General features: G+C 36.3%; 3 protein-coding genes across 3 annotated transcripts; all 3 read right to left on the bottom strand.

Annotated features, from left to right (window-relative positions):
- Positions 1-3,523: 3,523 nt before the first annotated feature.
- On the bottom strand, positions 3,524-4,684 carry LOC147497703 (uncharacterized). Its single transcript, XM_086562984.1, has 2 exons — positions 4,385-4,684; positions 3,524-4,246 (listed from the first exon to the last, which is right to left on the bottom strand). The coding sequence occupies exons 1-2, from the start codon at positions 4,682-4,684 to the stop codon at positions 3,524-3,526; spliced, it is 1,023 nt and encodes a 340-aa protein (XP_086419110.1).
- An 810-nt stretch (positions 4,685-5,494) lies between these two features.
- Positions 5,495-5,998, bottom strand: LOC147497702 (uncharacterized). The gene has a single exon (XM_086562983.1). It carries the CDS (start codon positions 5,996-5,998, stop codon positions 5,495-5,497), a length of 504 nt encoding a protein of 167 aa, XP_086419109.1.
- Positions 5,999-9,041: 3,043 nt separating this feature from the next.
- LOC147497701 (protein FAR1-RELATED SEQUENCE 4-like) lies at positions 9,042-9,872 on the bottom strand. Its single transcript, XM_086562982.1, has one exon. The coding sequence runs from the start codon at positions 9,870-9,872 to the stop codon at positions 9,042-9,044; it is 831 nt and encodes a 276-aa protein (XP_086419108.1).
- Between the last annotated feature and the right edge of the window lie 12,427 nt (positions 9,873-22,299).

Here is a 22,299-nt window from a genome sequence, read left to right as displayed (position 1 = left end):
TAGGTCCTAGGTAGATACTTCCTATAAAACTGCCAACTGTAACTCTATAAGTAGCAGTCTGTTTTCTCTTTCCGAGTGACTGAGGTTAATTGCTTGCCACCCATGACCTGCCTAACATAATCTATCAGAATGAGAATGTGACAGATCTCTATCTTAGCCCCTTTAGAAAGTGTTTGAGATTGTCTGTTTTTAACATATAACTAAAAAACATGACAACGTACTGGTTTAAGAAGAACCAGGAAGATCCAAAGGATCATGGGCTGAGTTTCAATTGGGCAAGTGTTTATTTATGAGAAAATGGGTAAAGTATGATGGGTTGGGCTCAGATGTGTAGTCAACTTGAAGGAGAATACTTGAGTTTTCTGTTGAAACGAGGCTTCATCCACTCTTTACATAGACTGCCAACGTCCCATGGCTACGCACACCTCTAGGGCACCCGTTATGAAATGGTTTCGGTGACTCTGTGAGTTTCACCCAAAAGTGCTAATAAGGTTTGAAGAAGAAATAGAGTGAATTGATAGTATCCATTTTCTTTTTGAGTGCTAACTATGTATAGAGTGCTAAATAGAGTTAACTTTTCATTATGTATAGCGGGGCATAACTATGCCGAAGTGGTATTTTCGACTTTTTCTTGAAGAAATGCACTGCTCCGCTCACGCCCTCACTGTAATGCAGTATACTAGTATATATATATTTCCTTGTGTACATGTACAATACAGTATGGGAAATTGTCTCCATCTCTTTCTTTCCTCCAAACACAGCCTTATTGTTTTTGTATACCTTTATGTTATTAATTTTCCTATTTTTGCTACTGTTGAATGATACTACGTAATGCAACTAGAAACAATATACGATTTTGGTTCCCCACTGCATAGTGCATACTAATATTATAATATATATATATATATATATATATATATATATATATATATATATATATATATATATATATATATATTGGTGGGAAAGCGAGGTTGTTATAAAGGTCCCCTACCCCTTTTCATTAATAAATAAAAGATCATAGCTTGTTACATTCTTACATATTCTTTACCTATGGCATCATCATATATAATTTTTTTTACATCCTCTGTAAAAGAACTGGGAATTAACTCTATGTAGCTAACTGTCGGAATATTACTAGCTAAAGCATCAGCTAACTTGTTTGCTTCTCTGTATACATGAGTGATGGAGAAGTCTTCTAGTTGCTCCCTCAGCTGATTAATGCTCCTCATCATCTTTTCGGCCTGCCATGGATGCTGCCCTTTGTTTTTAAAAAATGAAATCACTGTGCTGGAGTTAGTTTGCACTGGTACCTTCTTGATGCCATGCCTTACTACCATTTTCAGTCCTTGCTCTACCCCATTCAATTCTATCAGTTCAATGGAGTGCTTGTTTGATCTTCCCTTGTCGCCACTATGACCAGCCCATTTCCATCTCTAGCTATTGCTGCCCATCCCCAATTCATCCCTTGCAAACTGCCATCTGAATTTAGATTTGAGATTCCATTTTCTTCCCTTTCCCATTTACAAGTCTTGTGTTGATGTTGTGTAGTGTCGACTTTCACATTCCACATCTCTTAGAAGTGCTGCTTCTCTGGCCCTTCTGCCATCTTAATCTCCATTGCTTGTATCTTGATTCGCACATCTTGTAGTATCCTTGCTGCCACTCCATCAGAGTAAGTTTGTTTATTCTCAAATATTCTCTCATTCCGCGTCTTCCATATCCAGTAGTTATAAGAATTCCACACCAATCGAGTAGCATCTTGTTTTGGCCCTTTCCTTGCTGATACTTTTCTTACCTATTCAATTTCCTCTTACCATGAGTTCGCCATTGTTCTGTGATATCCCATTTTGCATAAGACCATGTACCACACTGCTTGGAAAAGCTACACTCATGGAGTAAGTGTTCCTCAGTCTCCACTTCTCTCCAGTAGAAAACGCATAAATTAGTCGTAACCACCTTGAACTCCTTCATTTTCTCTAGCGTTTTTAGCGCTCCATTAACTGCCATCCAGCTTATGAAAGAATGCCGAGGTATGCAATTTGAAAACCAAACTGTGCTGCTTCATGTTACTGCCTGTCGCACTCCTCTCATACCTTCATATATATCTCGGAGGTTGTACTCTCCCTTAAGAGACGAACTCCAAACTGCTTTGTCTTCACCCCCCATTATCTCAACCTCTTCCTCCACATCTTCTACTATCTCCTTGATTGCTATCTGAGCTACTTCTGTTATGCCTTTTAATAAATTTTGCCAACTCCATGAACAGTTGTTTGGAATCTTCAGCTGCCAGAATTTTCTATCTTTAACTAAGTTCTTTTGGATCCACTCGACCCATAGATTGCCTGCCTTTGTGATTATCTTCCAAATGTGCTTCATATTCAATGCTTGATTCACCTTTTCCAGGTTACGGTTGCCCATCCCTCCTTCTACATAAGGATAGCAAAGATCCTCCCATCCAACTAAAGCATGAGACTGATTGCAATCAGGACCTGTCCATAGAAAGTTTCTGCACAGCCTATTTATGTCATCTATAATCTTCTGTGGTACAATGAATGATGCAAACCATAACACACTCAAGTTATTTAGTACTGCCTTGATGAGCTGCAGCCTTCCTGCATAAGACAGAAATTTTCCCTTCCAGCTTTGAATTCTTCGTGTAACCTTTAGGAGTAAAGGACTACAATCAGTGGATTTCAATCTTGTAATAATCAATGGGAGTCCCAAGTACTTCACCGGTAGCTCTCCTCTTGGAAATTGCAGAACCCTCTCTATATCTTCCCAATTGTTGTCATCCACTCCTGTTAAGTATATATGGCTTTTTTGAGTGTTTACTTCAAGTCCAGAGCATGCTTTAAATGTGTTGAGATTCTCTCTCAGCTGCATTGCCGTTTGGACATCTCCATGCATGAACGACACCAAGTCATCTGTAAAAGATAAGTGAGTGATAACTGGATTTACACACTTATAATGCAACTTATACAAATTATTTGTTACACTATGACTCATGATTTCAGAAAAAAGGTCCATGACCATTACAAAAAGGTACGGGGATATGGGATCGCCTTGTCGTATTCCTCTTCTTCCCTTAAAATATCCGTAACGGGCTCCATTCACCATTATAGAATAGTGAGTTGTTTCCACACACTTCTTTACCCATTCACTGAATCTTCTTGGCATACCAATCCTTTGCATAACAAATTCGACAGCTTCCCATTGTATTGAGTCATAGGCTTTCCTCAAATCCACTTTCGCAGCACAGTGGGTGTTCATCCTTATGGTAGTTATGCAGCAATTCGTGAGACAGTAATATGTTATCTTGGATGCTCCTCCCCACAATGAAAGCTGATTGATTCTTGTTTATGATTTTGGGCATAAGCTATTTCATTCTTCTAGTCATGACTTTGGTGATACACTTGTACACTACTCCGCAACAAGCTATTGGTCTATACTCTCCCAGAGATGAGGGACTCTGAACTTTAGGCACAAGTGTTATGCAAGTTGAGTTTACTTCCTTCAGTAGCTACCCTGATGTAAAGAAATTTCTAACAACCCTTGTGAAGTCATCCCCAACAATCCTCCATGCACATTTGAAGAATAAGGAAGAAAATCCATCACTTCCTGGAGCTTTATCATTATCAATATCAGCCAACACCTCTATAATCTCATTCCGTGTAACTTCCCTTTCCAATCCCTCTGCATCTTCTTCACTAATTTGCTGCCTTGCCCCGATATCTTGAAAGATAGAGAGATCAATGTTTGGCAACTGGTCTGGGCTATAGAGCTCTTTGTAATACTTTATGCATTCATCCCCAATTCCATTCACATCTTGTATATAATTCCCATCTCTATCCTGTAAGCATGTTATTTTATTTACTACTCTTCTTGCTTGTACCATCCTAAAAAAGTACTCGGTGTTGTTGTCTCCCACACTAATTACTTGATCCCTCAATTTATGTTTATAAAACTCTTCCTCTACTACAGCTGCTTGCACATGTATTCTGATGGTTTCCCTTTTCTTTTCAATGAGCTCTCGATTCAATGGCTGTACCTGTAGCTCAGTTTGCACCTGTTCCAATTCTTTCTTTGTTTCTAGTACTATATCCTCCACATTCCCTATTCTTTCTCGATTCCATTCAATGAGTGCTGCCTTTGTGATTTTCAGTTTCTTCATTAGGATATACATAGGATTTCCCACTACTGAGCTACCACATGCTGCCTCCACTGTCTGCATAAAGCCTTGCTCCTTCCACCAGAAATTAAAGAACTTAAAGGGTTTTTTCTTCTGATTTCTCTACGTGTTTGAGCTGACCACCATAGATGAGTGGTCAGAGATTGCCCCTGGGTTTAGAAATTTAGCTTCGTAATCCCCAAAATCACTCACCCATTCTGCATTAGTCATCACCCTATCTAGCTTACTACTGATTCTATCCCTTTGCTTGTTACTCCATGTGAACATGTTACCTTTGTATTTCATATCCACTAGGCCTGCCGAAGTTACACAATCCATGAAATCTGTGAAATGGTATGGCCTTACCTCTGCCCCTCCTACTTTCTCCTGTGGACTCAGTATAGTGTTAAAATCACCAAGTAATATCCATGGTTTTTGAATTATGCACAATAGATCCACTATATTTCTCCATAGCTGCCTTCTCTCCATCATATCTGTACTTGCATAGACCATCGTAACTATAAATTGTACTCCTGTAATCGTGGTAATTTCCATAGTTATATGTTGTGATTCTTTTTTCACTAGTTCAGCTTTGCATACCCTCAGGTTCCAGCAGAACCAAATTCTGCCTTGATCACTTTCCACATAATTTCCTTCCATTTCCTACTGTACACAGCTCCTATTAAACACCCACTCTCTATTCTCTTCTTTCACTCCTGTCTCTACTAATCCCAGAATACTGATATCAAACTTCCTTATCATTTCCTTGATTTCCACTTGCTTGAAATCCTTGTTAAACCCTCTCATATTCCAACAGCACAGTTGTACATTCATTTAGCAACACTTGAATGCTTATAGTGACCATACTTGGTAGTCACTCTATTTTGTCTTCCTCCTGATGTTGTGGGTATCTTTTCTTGATTCCCACTCTCCACAGTAGCCATTCCTTTTCCTTTCTGCTCACCTGTGCCTTTTACCTCTGTGTGCACTGTGCTCTTTATCTCCTTCGTTTTAGTTTCCTTGGCATTGTCTTGAATCTGCTTGCTGCTATTGGCATTGTTGCTTTCCCTTTGTTCTTCTCTTTCTTCTCCAAGCCCCTTAGAATTTTGGCTTTGTTCTTCAACTATAAGGTTTACTCCCCCTTGAATATTTCGAGCTTTACAACTGTCTTTTGCTTGGTGATTCCCACCCAGCTTCTGCCTCAACATTTTGTACTTCTTGCACCTCTTGATTTTCTGCTGTTCCTTCCTTTTGTGTAGGACATTCTTTCTACTGAGTCTGCTGTGTCATCTTCTCTCCTTCCTTTTTTCCATTATCTTGTTTCTATAGCCACACTTTGTGATTGTGTTCTACTTCTTCTCTCTCCTTCTTAAGACATCTTTGATCCGAATGCCCAAATATCTTGCACTCTGTACACCTCAGAGGTTTCCAGTTATACTTGAAATATACTTTATACACTCTCCTTTGGTCTAGTATCACTGGTATATCCTCTGGGTATGGGCATTCACTATCAATCTCCACACAAATTCTCGCATACGCTGTTCTAGACATGTTTTCAGTCAATCGATCAGTGAACATTGGTATCCCTATTGCACTTCCTACTTGACTGAAACCATCCTTGTTCCACATCTCCATAGGTAAGCCTTTTACTACAACCCAGATTGGTATAGTCTTTAGCTCTCTTGTCTCTGCTTCCACAAAAGTCCTCCATGGCCTTATCACAAACAGCTGACTTGCAATATGAAAGGATCCCATGTCCAAAACTGATTTCTTATCTTCTTCAGTCTCAAACTTGAATGTAAACATAGTGTCTCCATATGGTTTCATCACAAAGCATTTTATTCTCCATGTCCGACTTACAATATCCTTTACATAGTCTTCACGTGTCTTTGTCTTCTATACAGGTTTGAATCTGCTCTCCTTTACACTTGTAATCATTCTTGATGATTTACTTGTAATCATTTTTTTTATTTTTCTAGATTTCATTGGTTTCTCTCCAGTGTTTCTGAAAAGTTTATAATTTTTCTCTCTCTCCCAGGGGCCAGTTTTGTTTGGGCACAAGAAGCTCATTGCTGAGAAGCTTGCCAAAGATGAAGCTGAACGCAAAGTTAAGGGAGAGGCCAAAAAGGAAAAACACTTGGTATTCATCTTCTTCCTTTTCCTTGATTTACAATTCTTAATTTTTGGTCCATGTGAAAGCGTAAAAACCATATGACAAAACAAAGCAAACAGAATAATTAAGTAGCATTCCCTGAAATATTTCTAGTCTACAATCTCTTGACTGAATTGTCATGTGTTTCCCGCCTCTAATTGCATGGTGTTCATTGGCATTTGGTGCTCTAACTATTAAAAACAAAACAATCGCTAAATCTTGTGAGAAGCTTAGCAACAAGTGCCTCAAATAACACAAATACTCTACATTGTTCAGTTGTACATCTCTTTCCCTTACATCAAATATCTGTCATGCAGAAAAACACCCGCCCATCTTCACTACAAAACTTGTCAACATTGAATTTTTCTGGAGTGTTATACCTAATATCATAACCTGGAACATCACCACCAGGAACCTGACCAACTTCACCACTAGGAACATCACCACCACAAAATCCTACAAGTTCAACAGAAAATAAAAATAAAAATAAATAGTTGCGCCAACAGTACAATCTAAGTTTACACTATAACATCATCACCATATAAGTTAAACAAGTGCAAAACCAAAACATGTGTCGTACCTAGCTCACCATTGTGTTTATGTGAATGTGGACACCTAGGCTTTGTGTGCTCCGTAGATTGGCAGTTGCTACACTTGTACCTTCGAGATCCCGTGTTCCTTTATCCAATCTCACTACGGCCATGAAACAAACAACATTACTTACTAATACACATGCAAGAAATAAAATGTCATGTGTTCCAAGAGGAAATTTCTAAAACTAAAAGTGAGATGTACATGCATGCATGTTCTTATATGTCTTTGCACACCTTGTAATAATATCTTTTGATGTAACTAAAAGATAAACGAACAATGTTATCAATCCACGTTATCCACAGGTCTATATATATACAAAAATGAACTTTATATCATCAAACTTTCAACTTACACCCTTTGTCTCTGTTCAACTCGTCCTCTTCCTCACGTCTGTTGGCAACTCTAGCAATGCATTCAACATAGTTGTGGTTAATACTTGGACCTGTAAAATAGTGCAACACAACAAAAAATGTTACCTAAATAAAGTAGAATCAACAACTAATAAAAATATACAATTGGAAATATATATATTAGAAATGTGGGAGCAAACCAAAGAAAATATCACAAAGGTAAATAAAACTTATCTCTGTCCTTCGGATGCAAGAGTATGCACATGGGTTTTTTGTGACCTTTCTGACCACAATGGCCACACTTATTCTTTTTGGTCTCATTGATACCTTGAAATCTACTAGGATTTTGCGGTCAAACTTTGAATTTTACATGTGGGGATCATTAACCGACTGCCGATGTGTGGTTTTAGGAGGAGTACAAGGCATCTCAAAAGGAACACGTGGGCTGCCTTCATAAGTTGGTGAAGTCTCATCGATTATTGGATTTTCCAGTAGACTGTTAGGCATCTCAAAAGGAGCATGTAGAATGCCTTCAGAAGCAGATGGAGTTCGATTCTTTCTAGAAAAAAAACCTAAAAAAACTTTGAAAGCTTCTGTGTTTTTGGCTGTTTAGGAGGCCCACGAACATATCTCATTACATTTGGTTGTAAGATCACTGAAATGTATAACAGAGGTTGCTCAGTCAGAAAAGTTAGGATCGCATATTGGAACAACTAATTTAGCAACCTGTGTCCATCTCCTTAAAAAGCAGCCCTGAGGTATCACACGAACATCCTCATGTTTGTAAACTGAAATGATATGTCTACATAGAAATCCACACGACTCAAATAGCCCACATGAATAGCTAGTGTCCTGCAATACAACATGTATCTTACAATCGACTTTTTCTACATGTTCAAATAGTGACTCATCTTGTACACACGAATATTGTCACCCATATCTTTTTTACCGTCTGCAGTGTACATCACTTCCTCCTTTAACTAGTTCTTCAAACAACCAAAAGTAGCTCGAGTATAGATAGTTAAAGCCTAATTTGCATATTCGTTCAAGTGGGTATGAATGACTGGTTTGGTTACTGTCGTCATCACCTCTTCCTCATGCTCTGAGTGCCGGATATTTGCAACTAATTATCAATTCCATTTTTCCAAATAGCTCAAACAACTGCATTCCAGCTTTCACATGAAACTGGATTACAGAGTTTATACTCTCGCAGAGTTGGGTGGTTTTGCAACCGGCAAAGAACTCACCATGGAGATATGTTTCTGCCCACATCTTTTTTTTCTGGTATATCAGGTTCATCCATTTCCTATTACTGACTTGGAATTTCTTCACGAGTGTTTCCCACCTCACTTCAAACTCATTGGACGAGCACTTCGTAAACATAATAGTGCAAAAATCTTTTGAAAATCCAACAATGTTGATATTGTTGAGGCAATTTTTCATAATGTGCCAAGAGCACAAGCAGTGTTTCGAATTTGGGAAAGTAGATCTCATAGCCTCGCGTATCACCAGGTCACCATCAGGGATCACTGACTTAGGGTGTTTGCCATACATTATGCCAACAAAATATTTCAATACCCATTTGTAAGACTCCACACACTCACTTGTCAACAATGCAAAACCAAACACTACTGTTTGTTGATGGTTGTTCACTCCAGCAAACACAACAATTGGCATCATGGTTGCTCTAGTATGTTGAATCAAACAATAATACATCTCCAAAGCAACTGTAGTCTACACGTGTGGTGGAATCTTCCCAAAACACTCTAACCAGCTACCCACCCTCATTTAAGTTATATTTGTAATGAAATAAGGGATCTCCCTTCACCTTATTATCCATGAAAGCTAGTAGTGTGTTGGCGTCACCACTAATACATCGATTTCTCCTATCAAGACCCATTTGATTATACAGGTCTTTCTTCAAAAAACCAACACTTGAGAAACCTCCAGCCCTATGTATAAAAACATCCATCACCTTGCATTTACGAACACCAACATCAACTAGGCTCGTAGCAAATTTCAAATCTTCTTCACTTACAATTCTATGTGATCTTAAGAACATTGAGCTCGGATCCAGTACAAGTGGATGTATGTGTTTCCCAATAAAATCTTTCACAACCCACAAATTTGATTCAAAATCATAACCAACTTCAAAGCGGGCTTTACATTTAAACCTAGTGATGGGCTTCGACTCTCTAGATTCGATGTCGTATTTTCTGGGTGTGACACTCTTTAGATTTCGTTCACCAACAGTTGAGCATAGAAATCTCCGCTTAACACGAAGATCATTTGTACGTATTCTATAAGTATCTTTACAAACACTGAAACTGACTAACTTTGTATATTGATTGTAAATTGTGAAAGCCTCCTCAATGGTCTTGAACTGCATAGAATAGAATGTTGATTTGTCTTCTTTGAAAACTTTACTAGCCTCACACCCATCACTGTCTCTATCACTGTTCTCATGAATTTCAACATTTTTACCATCCCCCATAGATGTCTCCATAGATGTCACATCTACAAAATCATTATTCTTATACGTAAAACTATCAGAACATGCATTGTTAAGCCAATCTTCTTCGTCGTCAAAAATGTGATTCACCATCGGATTACTACATGAAACAAGTACACTTTTAATGCATATTCACTCGATTTCATACTTTACTAAGTAATCATAGTGGTAATAGAAAAAAAAAATCATAAATGCTTGAACAGTAAAATGGTCAGAACCAAACAACTATGGTACTCAAACCATATACCACTTTGGAAAAATTCAATGTCAAGTTCATTTGACATTAGAGAAATTCAATATTAACTTTATTTCACATTCAAGAAAAGCTCAACATGATACACCTGTCTAACTATTGTGTATCACTTTTTAAATCAACAAAAAAGCAAATGTGTGTGATTTATAGTTCAAATTATCCAAATCACACACCATTCAATTGAGAAACTTTATCTAGACATGAAAAAGAGAATGAGCCAAAAGAGAAATCAACTAACCTCATATTTAGAATTGTCGAATATCAAAGTACACTACGAGAGTAAAGAAATGAAGGCAAGAGTTCTCCAGTTGATTGGATTTTAGTGAGAGGAAAAGTTTAGTTGTGCGCCATGACCCATAATGCGGTTATGTTATTGTTGTTGACTTGTTTTGTGAGATAACTCTATTACTTGTTGACTTGTTTTGTTACTCTGTTAATAATGATGACCTTCAATTAAGCCCATAACTTTTCTTCTTAAATCATAATTGAATTAGAGTTAACATATTACAGGATCCCCCCCCCCCCACCCCAATACACACACAAAAAAAATTGTGTGCATTTGGGGGGGAGACCCTAATTTCCCATCTAGTGGGGGCTAATACTTGTTAACCCATTGAATTATGGTACTCGCTATGGGCACCTTCCATTTTCTGTTGGGCAGACCTAAAAAAAATTATTACTAATTTGCCATTAACCTATGAACAGTGGGTCTCGTCGCAACAGTCGAAATGTATGCCAAACTGAATGCAATCCATCTTGTTCCAAAACTGATACACCAATGGCGTAGAGCTCGACACTTAATTGCAGATAGTTGGGATACTGCATTACAAGTAAGATAAGCGTAATTTATAGCATTGAACATTCCCAGTCTAGTATTGGCAGACGAGCACACTAATGATGGGTCCGAAATACCAATAGTACATGTTATCGACCAAGTCCATTTAATTAATGTTCATATGGTTAGAATTTTCATTTGGCCAATCCACTTAGTTCCAAAACTGATGCATAGATGGCGTAAAGCTCGACACTTAATTGCAGATAGTTAAGATAATGCATTACAAACAAGACAATTGCAATTTACAACATTGAACATTCCCACTCTAGTATTGGCAGACAAGCACACTAATGATGGGTCCGAAATACCAATAGTACATGTTATCGACTAAGTCCAAATTGTTCTCAAATTTGATGTGGCTGGGTCGTTTGGAACTAACCAAATTCGATGTGGTTATGCTAATTTAGTTTTTAATTCAATTTTCTTGAATTTGATGTCTACATTGGTAAAATTTGTTTGGTTTGGATGTATGTATGTTTGGAATTTGGATAGGAAGAAACTAAAAAAATTCCAATTTGTTTTGGACCCATCGGCATGGTGGAGTCTTTTGATGTAGATTTGGATGGTCTAGGGAACTCGTTGAGAGCATACTCAAGCGATCTGATGAGGTCGTTTAGACCAAATACTTCGGACGGCATGGTTAGGTCGTGGGATTGTTCCGTGGTCGGTCTGAATAGATCGTTGAGAGCATACTCGAGCGATCTTGGTGAGAGTAGCGGAAAGAGTATTCTGCATATTAGTTTTTATGTTTTCTACCCTTTTATGTGGAAACTTCATTTTTACCCTCTACTGTTCCTTTTACTCAAACTTGCTGACCCGGTCACCAAAATTTGAAATGAGTGGCCATAAATCCAGCGCACCCTTAATTTAGCCTTTTCTAAAGGTGGCAAAAAGATCATTGGTGCTTTAACTCTTAATAAGTATGAGAGAGGAAGTAGGAGTAACGGCTGTGTCTTGAATAATCCAATTGATTTTTTGGTGTAGAAAGAGGAAACTTTAGTAATAGGGGAGAGTATTGGATGCAAGTCCATTTTAAAGCCAATAGTTAATAATTATTTTATGCCTTTATTCCAACTTTAATTGGCATTTTTACATTTAATGTGTTTCAAAAGACTACTCAAAGATATTTCAAAACGATTCAGAGTGTACATCTGCCCCCATCAAACTCATATCCCCTCGAAATCCCAACCACCTTTTGTCTTGCCATTTTTTTATTTCTATTTTTTTCCAAAAATAAGCTAGGGTTAGGCAGACCCCCACCTGTATTAGTCAATTCTTCCTTACATAGATTTTCCCATTTGCATCCTCGCTTACAATGGTTTGTAAATCAAAATCTAGAGGACTAGCAAAATATACAGTAGACAGCTTATGGTTATGATCTAAACTGGCAAGGTAGTCAGCTACCCTATTCACTTCTCTATAAACATGTGAAAAGGTTATATAACTAAAACTAGCCTTTTTCCTCTCAATAGCAGCCACCACATCTCGACAGTACCATGGGGTTTCTCAAGCTTGTTAATAGCATTAAGTGCTCGCATGGAATCATATTCCACTTCTACCTCAACAAAACATTCTTTCAGACATCTCTCCAAACATACTTCAATGGCTTTGAGTTCTTGATAGATCACTGACCAGTGTCCTCCACTACCACTAAAAGTTGTAACCACTATGCCTTATTTGTCTCTCATCACACCCCCATGACTTGGGCCCTTGTTGTTCAAAGCTCCATCAGCATTAGCTTTGATTCTGTTGCCCATTGGCGAAACCCAAGAACAATTTATTTCTACACTTGTTGCTTGAACTACGTAGTGATGTTAAGCTTGTGGAAAAGATTACGAGTAGTAACAGTGTTTTTGACATCAGGTCTTATGACTTGTGGATAATTCCTCAAGTCTCTTACCATCTTGTTATAGACCACCTCTGGAGGTTTAGAAGTTTGTTGAAACCTTCTATTATTCCTTTCTTTCCAAATGCTATTCACTGATGCATAGAAGAAAACTTTGTAGATCTCTCCCACTTCTGCAGTTTTACACAATCTTAGCAAAGAAGCCCATTCTCGATTTGCATTTCTATTGTCTTGCCATTTTGTTTTGTTATAATAGATGGATCTTTAGCTTATATGGCAAAACACTTTGACAATGGAAATTTGTTTCCTGATTATTAATGGTGATTCAAATCCACCAAAATCCTCAAATTTTGATCTTCTAATGTAACATATATATTGGTATTTCTATTACATAGGTGTTCTTGTGGTGTTTATTAAAGTTAACGATCTTTTAATTGTATGGCAAATTAAACTAATGTTGTAACAGTCTACTTGCAATATGATGTATTATGAATGTACGTAGAAATTTGAGAGTACCAAAAAATATAAATGGTTGTACAAGAAAAAAAAAAAAAACACTTGCTTATATATATAGGAGGAAAAAAATAGCTCTATCCAGAGTTATTAATATTTGCTTGATTGAGATTACAAAATCCTCCTACAGAGTACAAAAGACCAATACTGAGAATACAAAATCGACTATTTGAGTACACAAAATTGATATCTAAATCATAAAATCCTCTCATGATTAGGCATATTGGATGCTTTGCGCTAACTCCTTCTTCCCTTCCAAAAGATTAGGCATATTTGAAAGTTTATATGACACAATAATAACAATAAAAAGAAAAGGTCATTCTAAATTCAAGTTTTCAACAAAAGAATCGAGTAATCATACAAGATAATTATTAACTATTACACTTGGTCATCATCTTGCCCTAAAAACAAATCCTTACAAATTAAAACTCCCCATAAAATCTACAAACCAAAATAATAAAACCTAGACACTTTAAATGTTTCCAACAATATAGAAGCTCCTGTACATCAATTATATCCCTTAACTTTCTTTCTTCTAGTATCATTACTACTAAATAGTTATCAAAACTACGACAAGCATCTTCAACTTCTTCTTGGCCCTTAGCATTCCTCATATTGTTGAAGTATCATTGTTCATAGTCCAATAAGAGTATATATGAACAATGATTGTTCATAGTTCAACAGTCGTTCTCACTGATCATTCCTCATGTTATTAAGGTATGAACAATGATTGTTCATAGTCCAATAGGAGTATGAATAATCATTGTTATTGTTCATAGTCCAATAGGTGTTCTCATTGGTTATTCCTAATCTTGTTGAGGTATGAACAATTATTGTTCATAATCAAATAGAGGTATGAACAACGATTGGTCATTGTTCAATATGTGTTCTTACTAATCATTTCTAATGTTGTTGAGGAATGAATAGTCATTGTTCAAAATCCAATACGAGTATAAACAATGATTGTTCATAGTCCGAGTGTTCTCACTTATCACTCCTCATGGTGCTAAGGTATGAACAATCATTGTTCATAGTCTTTTCATCCACTGTAGCAACCATGCTGAAAACACACCTCCAGTTCCATAAGGAACAAAAGGAGATAAATTTGACACATAACCCTAACCCTTAACAAAACTAGCTATTATCACAAACACAATTATTCCAACACTAAGCATAGCAGCAATCCAATTAAGAAGTGATGCCTTACGGGAACCAAATATTAGAGTTGTTGATAAAGTGCATAAAACAGCAACATCAAGTGGGATCAATAAATTAAATCCATCCACAAATGTACTAACATGAAAGTGCAATGAATCAGGCCGACGATTAATAAATGTTGCAAAATAAGAAGTCCATGATCTTGCTAAATCAGCGGCACCAACTACTGCCTCTAAAAGAATATTCCAGCAATAATAAACGAACCAAAATCACCTAACTCAATTCTTAGAAACGAAAACGAACCACCAACAAAGGGATTTCAATAGAGAATTCAGTATTCAATTCAATTTTAGCTGCAAAACCTATTTCTCTACCCTCTCTCAATTAACTCTTTCACGTGCACGATACTAGCTCCGTAGTATTAATCTTAATGCCCATATTATCAAAACTAGTTTCAGGTGAAGGAGAACGCGCTCCTTCAGGACGATCTAAAGCTAAACCAAAAGCAGAAGATTTGGGGTTTTCACTTTTTGGGTTGTGCGTGCACTCTATTTTTTGAAGAACAAAACTATATGGTGGGCGGTTTCTTTTTGCTTCAAGTGTAGGGGTAAACTTGGAACTTTCATCCACCATGTCCTTGTGGCTAATTTAAAATATTAGAGCTTCTTTCGTGCGCAGGGTGTACCATAGCTATGGTGCGCAGGATTTTGAGCCACACAATACAGAGGGGTAGAACCGGAAGAATGCGTGAACAAGTATATGCAATAAGATGGTGATATAGATATAATATATTATCTCTTATTTTTGGGACTCTCCATTATAATGATATTGTCATGTATCATTTTTTGTGAAAAGGCTTATAAATGTAATATATCATCCATTACTTATGGGAAAATGCTTCTTGACAATTTTGTTTGTACGATACATGTCATATATCATCTACTTGGGATTCTCCATAAGAATGAGATATGTCATCTCTATGAGAAGGGTAGTATATGTTATCATCCATCATTTATGAGAGAATGTTTCACGATTATTTTGTTAGTATGATACATGACATGTATCATGTCGTCAATTACGTTTTTGCCTTTTTAACGAAAATTTACTCAAACTTATGTAGTCGGTTACCAAAAAAAATAGAAAAAAGGAATGAGTGGACCATATGCCTGCGCACCGATGCAGCCTGCGCATAGTAGATTTTCTTAAAATAGAAAATCTAGTGCGCACAGGAGAGAGAGTGATGTAGTTAATGTAGGCCACTCATCACACCAAAAGGTACGGGTGTATTGCATCACGAAGTATTGTGCAAGGGTCCAGATTCATGTGTACCGGTGCAGCCTGAGTACTGTAGAACTGCTATTCTTAAAATATTGATGGTTTTGTGGGTTGTTTAAGAAGGAGGACCAATTTAGAGCCAAAATCACTCTCTAAGACCGCCTTTTTTTCAAAATCACTTACAAGGACAATTTTCAAGTGTAAATAACCTGAAAAACTAATTTTTGGGTGAAAATAACCCATAAGCTAATTTTGGGTTGTGTCGTTTTTTATTTCACATTAGGAGTATACTTGACCTTTCATCTACCTAGTCCTTGTGGGTGATTAAAAAAAACAAGAAATTAGTCCAGAGGACTAATTCCGGGCTAAAATAACTCTAAAGAACACTTTTTTTCCCAAAATTACTCACAAACCCAATTTTCAGGTGAAAATAACTCAGAAGCCCAATTTTCGGGTGAAAATAACCCTTAAGGACAAATAGTCCGGATTTAAAATTAATATATTCTGATTTTGTATTTATTGTCATTTTGGTATAAACAATGATTGTTTATAGCTCATATTGATGTATGAATAGTGATTGTTCAGGTATGAACAATAATTGCTCATAGCTCATGTTGATGTACAAATAGTACAATTATTTATACTCCAAACATATGTTCTTACTGATCCATACATTATGTTGAGGTATGAACAATGATTGTTTATATCCAAATATATATGAACATTGATTGTTCACACTCCCATAGATATAAACAGCGATTGTTCATAGCTTATGTTGAGGTATGAACAATTGCAACTACTAAAGGAAGGGCTTTTTGTGTCACTTTTTAAGTGACACAATAACTCACTTGTGTCACTTTTGAAACTAATTCTGAAGTGACCTAACAGCCCCGACATATAAAGTTCTACCAAAAGTGACACAAAAGCCTTACTAAATGTGTCACTTTTTGTTAATAAAATGACACTTAAGAATAGCCTCTTGTGTCACTTTTAAGAAAGAGTGTCACAGTGCTTGTCAAAAGTGACACTAGTTGTATCCCTTTTGGACCAGAGTGGGACATAATTTTGTAAAAAGTGACACATTAAGTATACTAGTTGTGTCACTTTTGAACCAGAGCGAGACATAAGTACGTCAAAAGTGACACATTAAGTATACTAGTTGTGTCACTTTTGGACTAGAGCGAGACATAAGTATGTTAAAAGTGACACATTAAGTATACTAGTTGTGTCCCTTTTGGACCAGAGCGAGACATAAGTACGTCAAAAGTGACACAGTAAGTATACTAGTTGTATCACTTTTGGACCAGAGCGAGACATAAGTACGTCAAAAGTGACACATTAAGTATACTAGTTGTGTCACTTTTGGTTGTGACACATTAAGTATACTAGTTAATTGTGTCACTTTTGGACCAGAGCGTGACACAAGTACGTCAAAAGCGACACATAAGCCCCCCACTTCTTGTGTCGCTTTTGGGAATCGACTCCATGTAACTCGTATGAAAAAGAAAGCGACACATAAGAGTGGTCAGTTGTGTCACTTTTAATAGATATTTCACTTTTTCCAAAAGTGAGACAAATGAAAATAATTTTTTTTTAAAACATTTTCTCATTTTTGTATTCGATCGTATTCATTTCTCAACCTGCATCCTATACGTCATAACCAAAATCCCATTAACCTGCTTTATGACAGAAATAACATCCACATACATTTATCAAAACATCACAACCAAAATCACTTTAACCTGCTTTATGATATGGAAACAATATCCACTCAGGAAAAAATAAACAACATTCAAAACAATTAACTTCTATTGATTTCATGGATCAAACCTAGTATCTATTATCCAATTTGACTCCCAACAAAATAAGTCATTCCAATACCAAAATAATCACAATAAATTAAAGCAAAAAAAAATTACATGACACGCCAACACTATCCTAGCAATATCTTAGCTTGTTGTGCGTACTTCCAACACCAAAAAATCTAGCTTCCATCTATTCATCTGTTAATCGATCCATGCACCTGTATCATATCATGAAGTCGTCATTCCACTATGACTATTATATAAAATTAAAAAGCAAGTGAATCAAGAAGGGTATATTGCACAAATAAGAAAAAAACAATCGATAAAAAAAGTATATATACATAAAGAAAGGGAAAATATGGAAGCCCACTTACCCAAATTAACTACTCAGATAAATTGTTGGATAAAGTCGATAAATTCAAGACGAAGTTCATCTATTTCAGTGGTGTAACTCTTCTTGCTAGCGAACTCCAATACTTGTTTGACTAAAAATATATTATGTAAATGAATAATGCAAGCAATTCATTGCCTACCAGATTTACACATGCACCAATTTATAAGCTAGCTAAGACTATATGAAAAATAATGCTACTTTACAGTCAACTTTTTGAGTGGTAGACCAGGATCCTCCACTAAATATCGCATAAAGACCAATACATAATATTCGCATACAATCCCCCCTTGTTGTTGTGGTCACTACACATAATTAATACTTACATTAACACATATACACAAATTGGAAGATACTTTGTATTGTATTATAAAGAAACTAAACTTACTGTCACATAGTTCCAATTTGGATTTGGATTCATCTTTCTCTTTCCTTTGGACATATTTGATGTCTTGATTGCGCTGAAAATGCATCTGTTTCATATTGAGCCTTCTCATTGTCGTGTTCTTCAACCAACTTCTGAACATATCGAGCCTTCTCATCATCCTTTGTATAAATAGTAAAACTTTCAGGGTTACCAAATGCGTATTTTGCTGTAGCAATTCCAAAAGTCGATCATTCTTAACACTATGACTATGCAAAACTAAAGAGCAAGTGAATCAAGAAGGGTACAGTATATTGCACAAGTAAGAAAAAAAATCGATAAGAACAATATACGTTAGCAAGAGAGTCCAGTAGTAAGTAACTCTGGTTCTACTATATCTTATCACATTAGCAAATATTGCTATACATATTGCACTGGGATTTATAGGTAGTGCATAGAAATCAGTCCAGTAGCACTGGATTAGGTAGACTACAACACCGTGCAATCAAACTATTTAAGCTAGCTAGTAAACAAGCAAGCAAACTATTCCAAGAATATATTAGAGTAAGTACTTACCTGCCTTGAACATTTTTCCAAGTCATGTGCTCTCCACAAGTGATCTTATCTCCATGGGAATCTCCATAAAAAAAAATGTTCTTAACTCCCCACAAATGCTGGTATGGTAGCAAAAGTAATCGTGTAGCTGACCATAGCTCCCCACAAATTTGTGTGTTGCACTATGAAGCACGCAATTACATTCTTAGGATTTGCAATAGCATGAATTTATTTTTTTTAGGTAAGTGCTTATTGCTAAGCCCTCCCAAGCATGGAAGGAACCACCTGAGAGCAACTGCATTTGGTGATTCTTCTCAAAGTTATCTTTAATTTTACTATAAGAAGAAACTTAGACTCAGAAATCAACAACAATAATAAAATTAAGGAACCAAGGGCCAACTTACTTAATTGCCAATGCAATAGCAATTTGGTTATTGGCAACAGCAGGAACCAAAGATAAATTTATATAGATTTCAAAAATTCAATGCAGATTAGGAGCATACATCAGAAGAGTTAGACTATAATGATTCAAAGGTTGGCAGTTGGCACCCCTAAATTGGATACTGCCAATTAATGAAGAAAGGAAAAGGAAAATGTAAATATTTGTATTGAGTTAGTTGTATCTAGATATGATTTAACATCACTCATATACATGTGGTTTCTTAAGCCAGTGATTGGATCTGGACACCTATAACAATCTGCTAGGAGAGTCGAAGTGTAATATGTGATTGAAGCAAATGCAAGGAGAGAAATAGGCCCTATAATCCAACCCAATTGTGCGACACTTGAAGCTAATGCTAAGACAATCTAACATGCACTTACGCCTATTTTCTATAGCCAAGAGCAAAAAAAAACTAATGAAACTAGACATTTTGCTTGTATTATGATTGTATTTGCTACATAAGACATTGAACTAGCAGTCTATGACTAATATACTTAAATGATAGTGTACCTATGGCATGGAGAATGGCATTTATGGTTATTACACCGAAACTTCCGCCCACAAATCTAAGATTTAATAAATTGGGTATAAATTTCATATAACCTTTGAACCAAGGATTTTGAGAGGAAAAAGGTAAAGATAGAAAACAGTAATACACACCTCCAAGCAAGGTGGGTAATCTCCATCACAGCAACGTCGCCCACAATCTCGTACTGTTTGACACTTCCGCTCGCAAACTAAAGCTTGATAACAAGGAACCTATGAAAAACTTAGTACCACAACTTTCTAACTGAACAACAACAATCACAATGGTCTAATATTTTGACAGTGATGGAAAGAGGAAATGACAACATATCCCTTACAAGTTCCAATTCACTAGCCGCAAACTACGACTATGGCAATATAAACTATAGAGTCAAAATTCAAACATTGGCATGAACTCTTGTTTGTTCCTTTCATCTTGAATTGATGAGGGTGATCTGTACCCCATCTTTCCACTCCCACCACTAAAGAAATTTTAAGTAACATTGTTCTACACTTCTGCAGTTACCATATTGAGACCCAATGTATCATGGTGGCGGCGACAAGGCATTGGAAGGTCAGAAAAAACCACCACTGCTAACAAATTCAGCAAATAAGATTTTCAAAACAGGGCGAACATCTTGTTGATAAAAAAACCATTACCATCAATCACAAAAGATCTAAAAAAATTTGCTTGGCCTTGATGTTGGTGAGCAAGACAACTGGAAAGGGAACGAGATCGAGAGCACTGGGACGGAGAACGAGAAATAGACAGAGCAAGAGAATTAGGTGGGAGAGCGCGCGCCGTGAGGTATAATGAACGCTGGTGAGAATTAGTTGGGATGGAGAATGCGGTGAGGTCTGTTAAACTTTAGTGTTTTTGGGAGACAGAGTTTTTTTTTCCTGTTTTTTTCTTTTTCTTTTTTAACCCTAATCCAACGGACTTCAGTTTATCCTCTTTTTATTTCTTTTACTTTTACTTTTAGGTTTATTTTGTTAATTCTTTTGGAGGGAACCTAAAAATATAGCCTCACGCTCAAATCAGGCAATTTGAGTTTCAGTAACATAGAATTACTTGTGTCACTTATTTATTTTTATAATATATTGATTTTGTTTTCGTTTTCTGTTACACCCAAAAGTGACACAACAAGGCAAACCAATAGCGTCACTTTCAAATAATGTGACACAAAAAATAAAATTATTTGTGTCACTTTTCCAAGAAGCAACACTTCAGCCCTTTTTTCATAAAAAAGTGACACATCAAAACTCTGTGTGTCACTTTTTTCTAGTAAATGACACAAGACATAAAAAAAAAGTGACACAAAAAGCCTATTTTAGTAGTGAATGATTGTTCATACAATGTATGCTAGGTCGTTTCGGTTGGGTCGGGCCGTTTATTATTTCACGTCACGGGTAAACTTGACTGTTTACCACCCTAAACTGTTTTATATTTCGCACCAAGGGTATACTTGACATTTCATCTACCCAGTCCCTGTGAGTGATTAAAAAAATAAGAAATTGGTCAGATGACCAATTCCGGGCCAAAATCACTCTCAAGGATACCTTTTTTTTAAAATAACTTGGAAACCTAATTTTTGGGTGAAAATAACCCTTAAGGACAAATAGCCCAGATTTGAAATTAGTATCTTCCAATTTTACCCTTTTTGTCTTTCGTACCTCCTCATGTATAAACAGTGTTTGTTCATACCCGAAATAATTGAACATACTTCATACATTATGATGAAGTATGAACAAAGATTTTTCATAGCTCATGTTGAGGTATAAACAATAATTATTTTATACGTCCAAATAAGTATGAACAATGATTGTTCATACTCCAATAGGTGTTTTAACTAATCATATATTATGTTAATGAATGAACTGTGATTGTTCATATGTAGCTCATGTTAAGGTATTGTTCATACCCCAATTATGTATGAACAATGAGTGTTCATACTCCAATAGGTGTTCTTATTGATCATACATTATGTTGAGATATGAACAATGATTATTAATTCTCCAAATAGGTATGAAGTCATAGAGGTATAAACAGTGATTACTTAGAGCATCTTTAGGAGAGAAACCAAGAAAACACCAAAATTTTAACCAAACTAAATACCAAACCAAAAAAACACCAACCAACTTCAGGAGCGATATCAAATAGTTGACATCAAATGACGCGGTTTTAGATAAACCGCACCATATAGCCCACGCAACTTTCTTAAAACCGCACCACTAAAGCCGCGTGCTTTGTTCTATCTCGTGTGGCAATTGGCATCGAGAGGGTTCGTTCAAAAGTTGTTCATGATAGATTGAAGAATGACTTGGTCGAGCATTTGTGGAGTAGGCGTAGGTGGCGTGGTCAGCGTTGATTTCTATTTCTATTTGGACTTTGTGTTTATTTATCATTTCAATTTCTATGTATTTGTGTTCCAAGTTTATTTTTATATATTTGTGGTTTTATGAAAGGATTTGTGTATATGAGAATTTTGAAAATAAAAAGTAGACTATGTCAATTTTTTTTTAGAATGATAAAAAGTATCAACTTTAAATTAAGGTAA

The sequence above is a fragment of the Coptis chinensis genome, chromosome 5 (genome assembly GCF_015680905.1).
Source record: "Coptis chinensis isolate HL-2020 chromosome 5, ASM1568090v1, whole genome shotgun sequence".
NCBI classification, from domain to species: Eukaryota; Viridiplantae; Streptophyta; class Magnoliopsida; order Ranunculales; family Ranunculaceae; genus Coptis; species Coptis chinensis.
This window is presented reverse-complemented; position numbering and strand designations above follow the sequence as displayed.

Coding starts and splice junctions, on each gene's coding strand:
- LOC147497701 (XM_086562982.1), bottom strand. CDS start 9,872: ATGGTGAATCACATTTTTGACGACGAAGAAGATTGGCTTAACAATGCA.
- LOC147497702 (XM_086562983.1), bottom strand. CDS start 5,998: ATGAAACCATATGGAGACACTATGTTTACATTCAAGTTTGAGACTGAA.
- LOC147497703 (XM_086562984.1), bottom strand. CDS start 4,684: ATGGTCTATGCAAGTACAGATATGATGGAGAGAAGGCAGCTATGGAGA. Junction 4,247..4,384: donor TGATGACTAATGCAGAATGG/GTGAGTGATTTT, acceptor TTCTGGTGGAAG/GAGCAAGGCTTTATGCAGAC.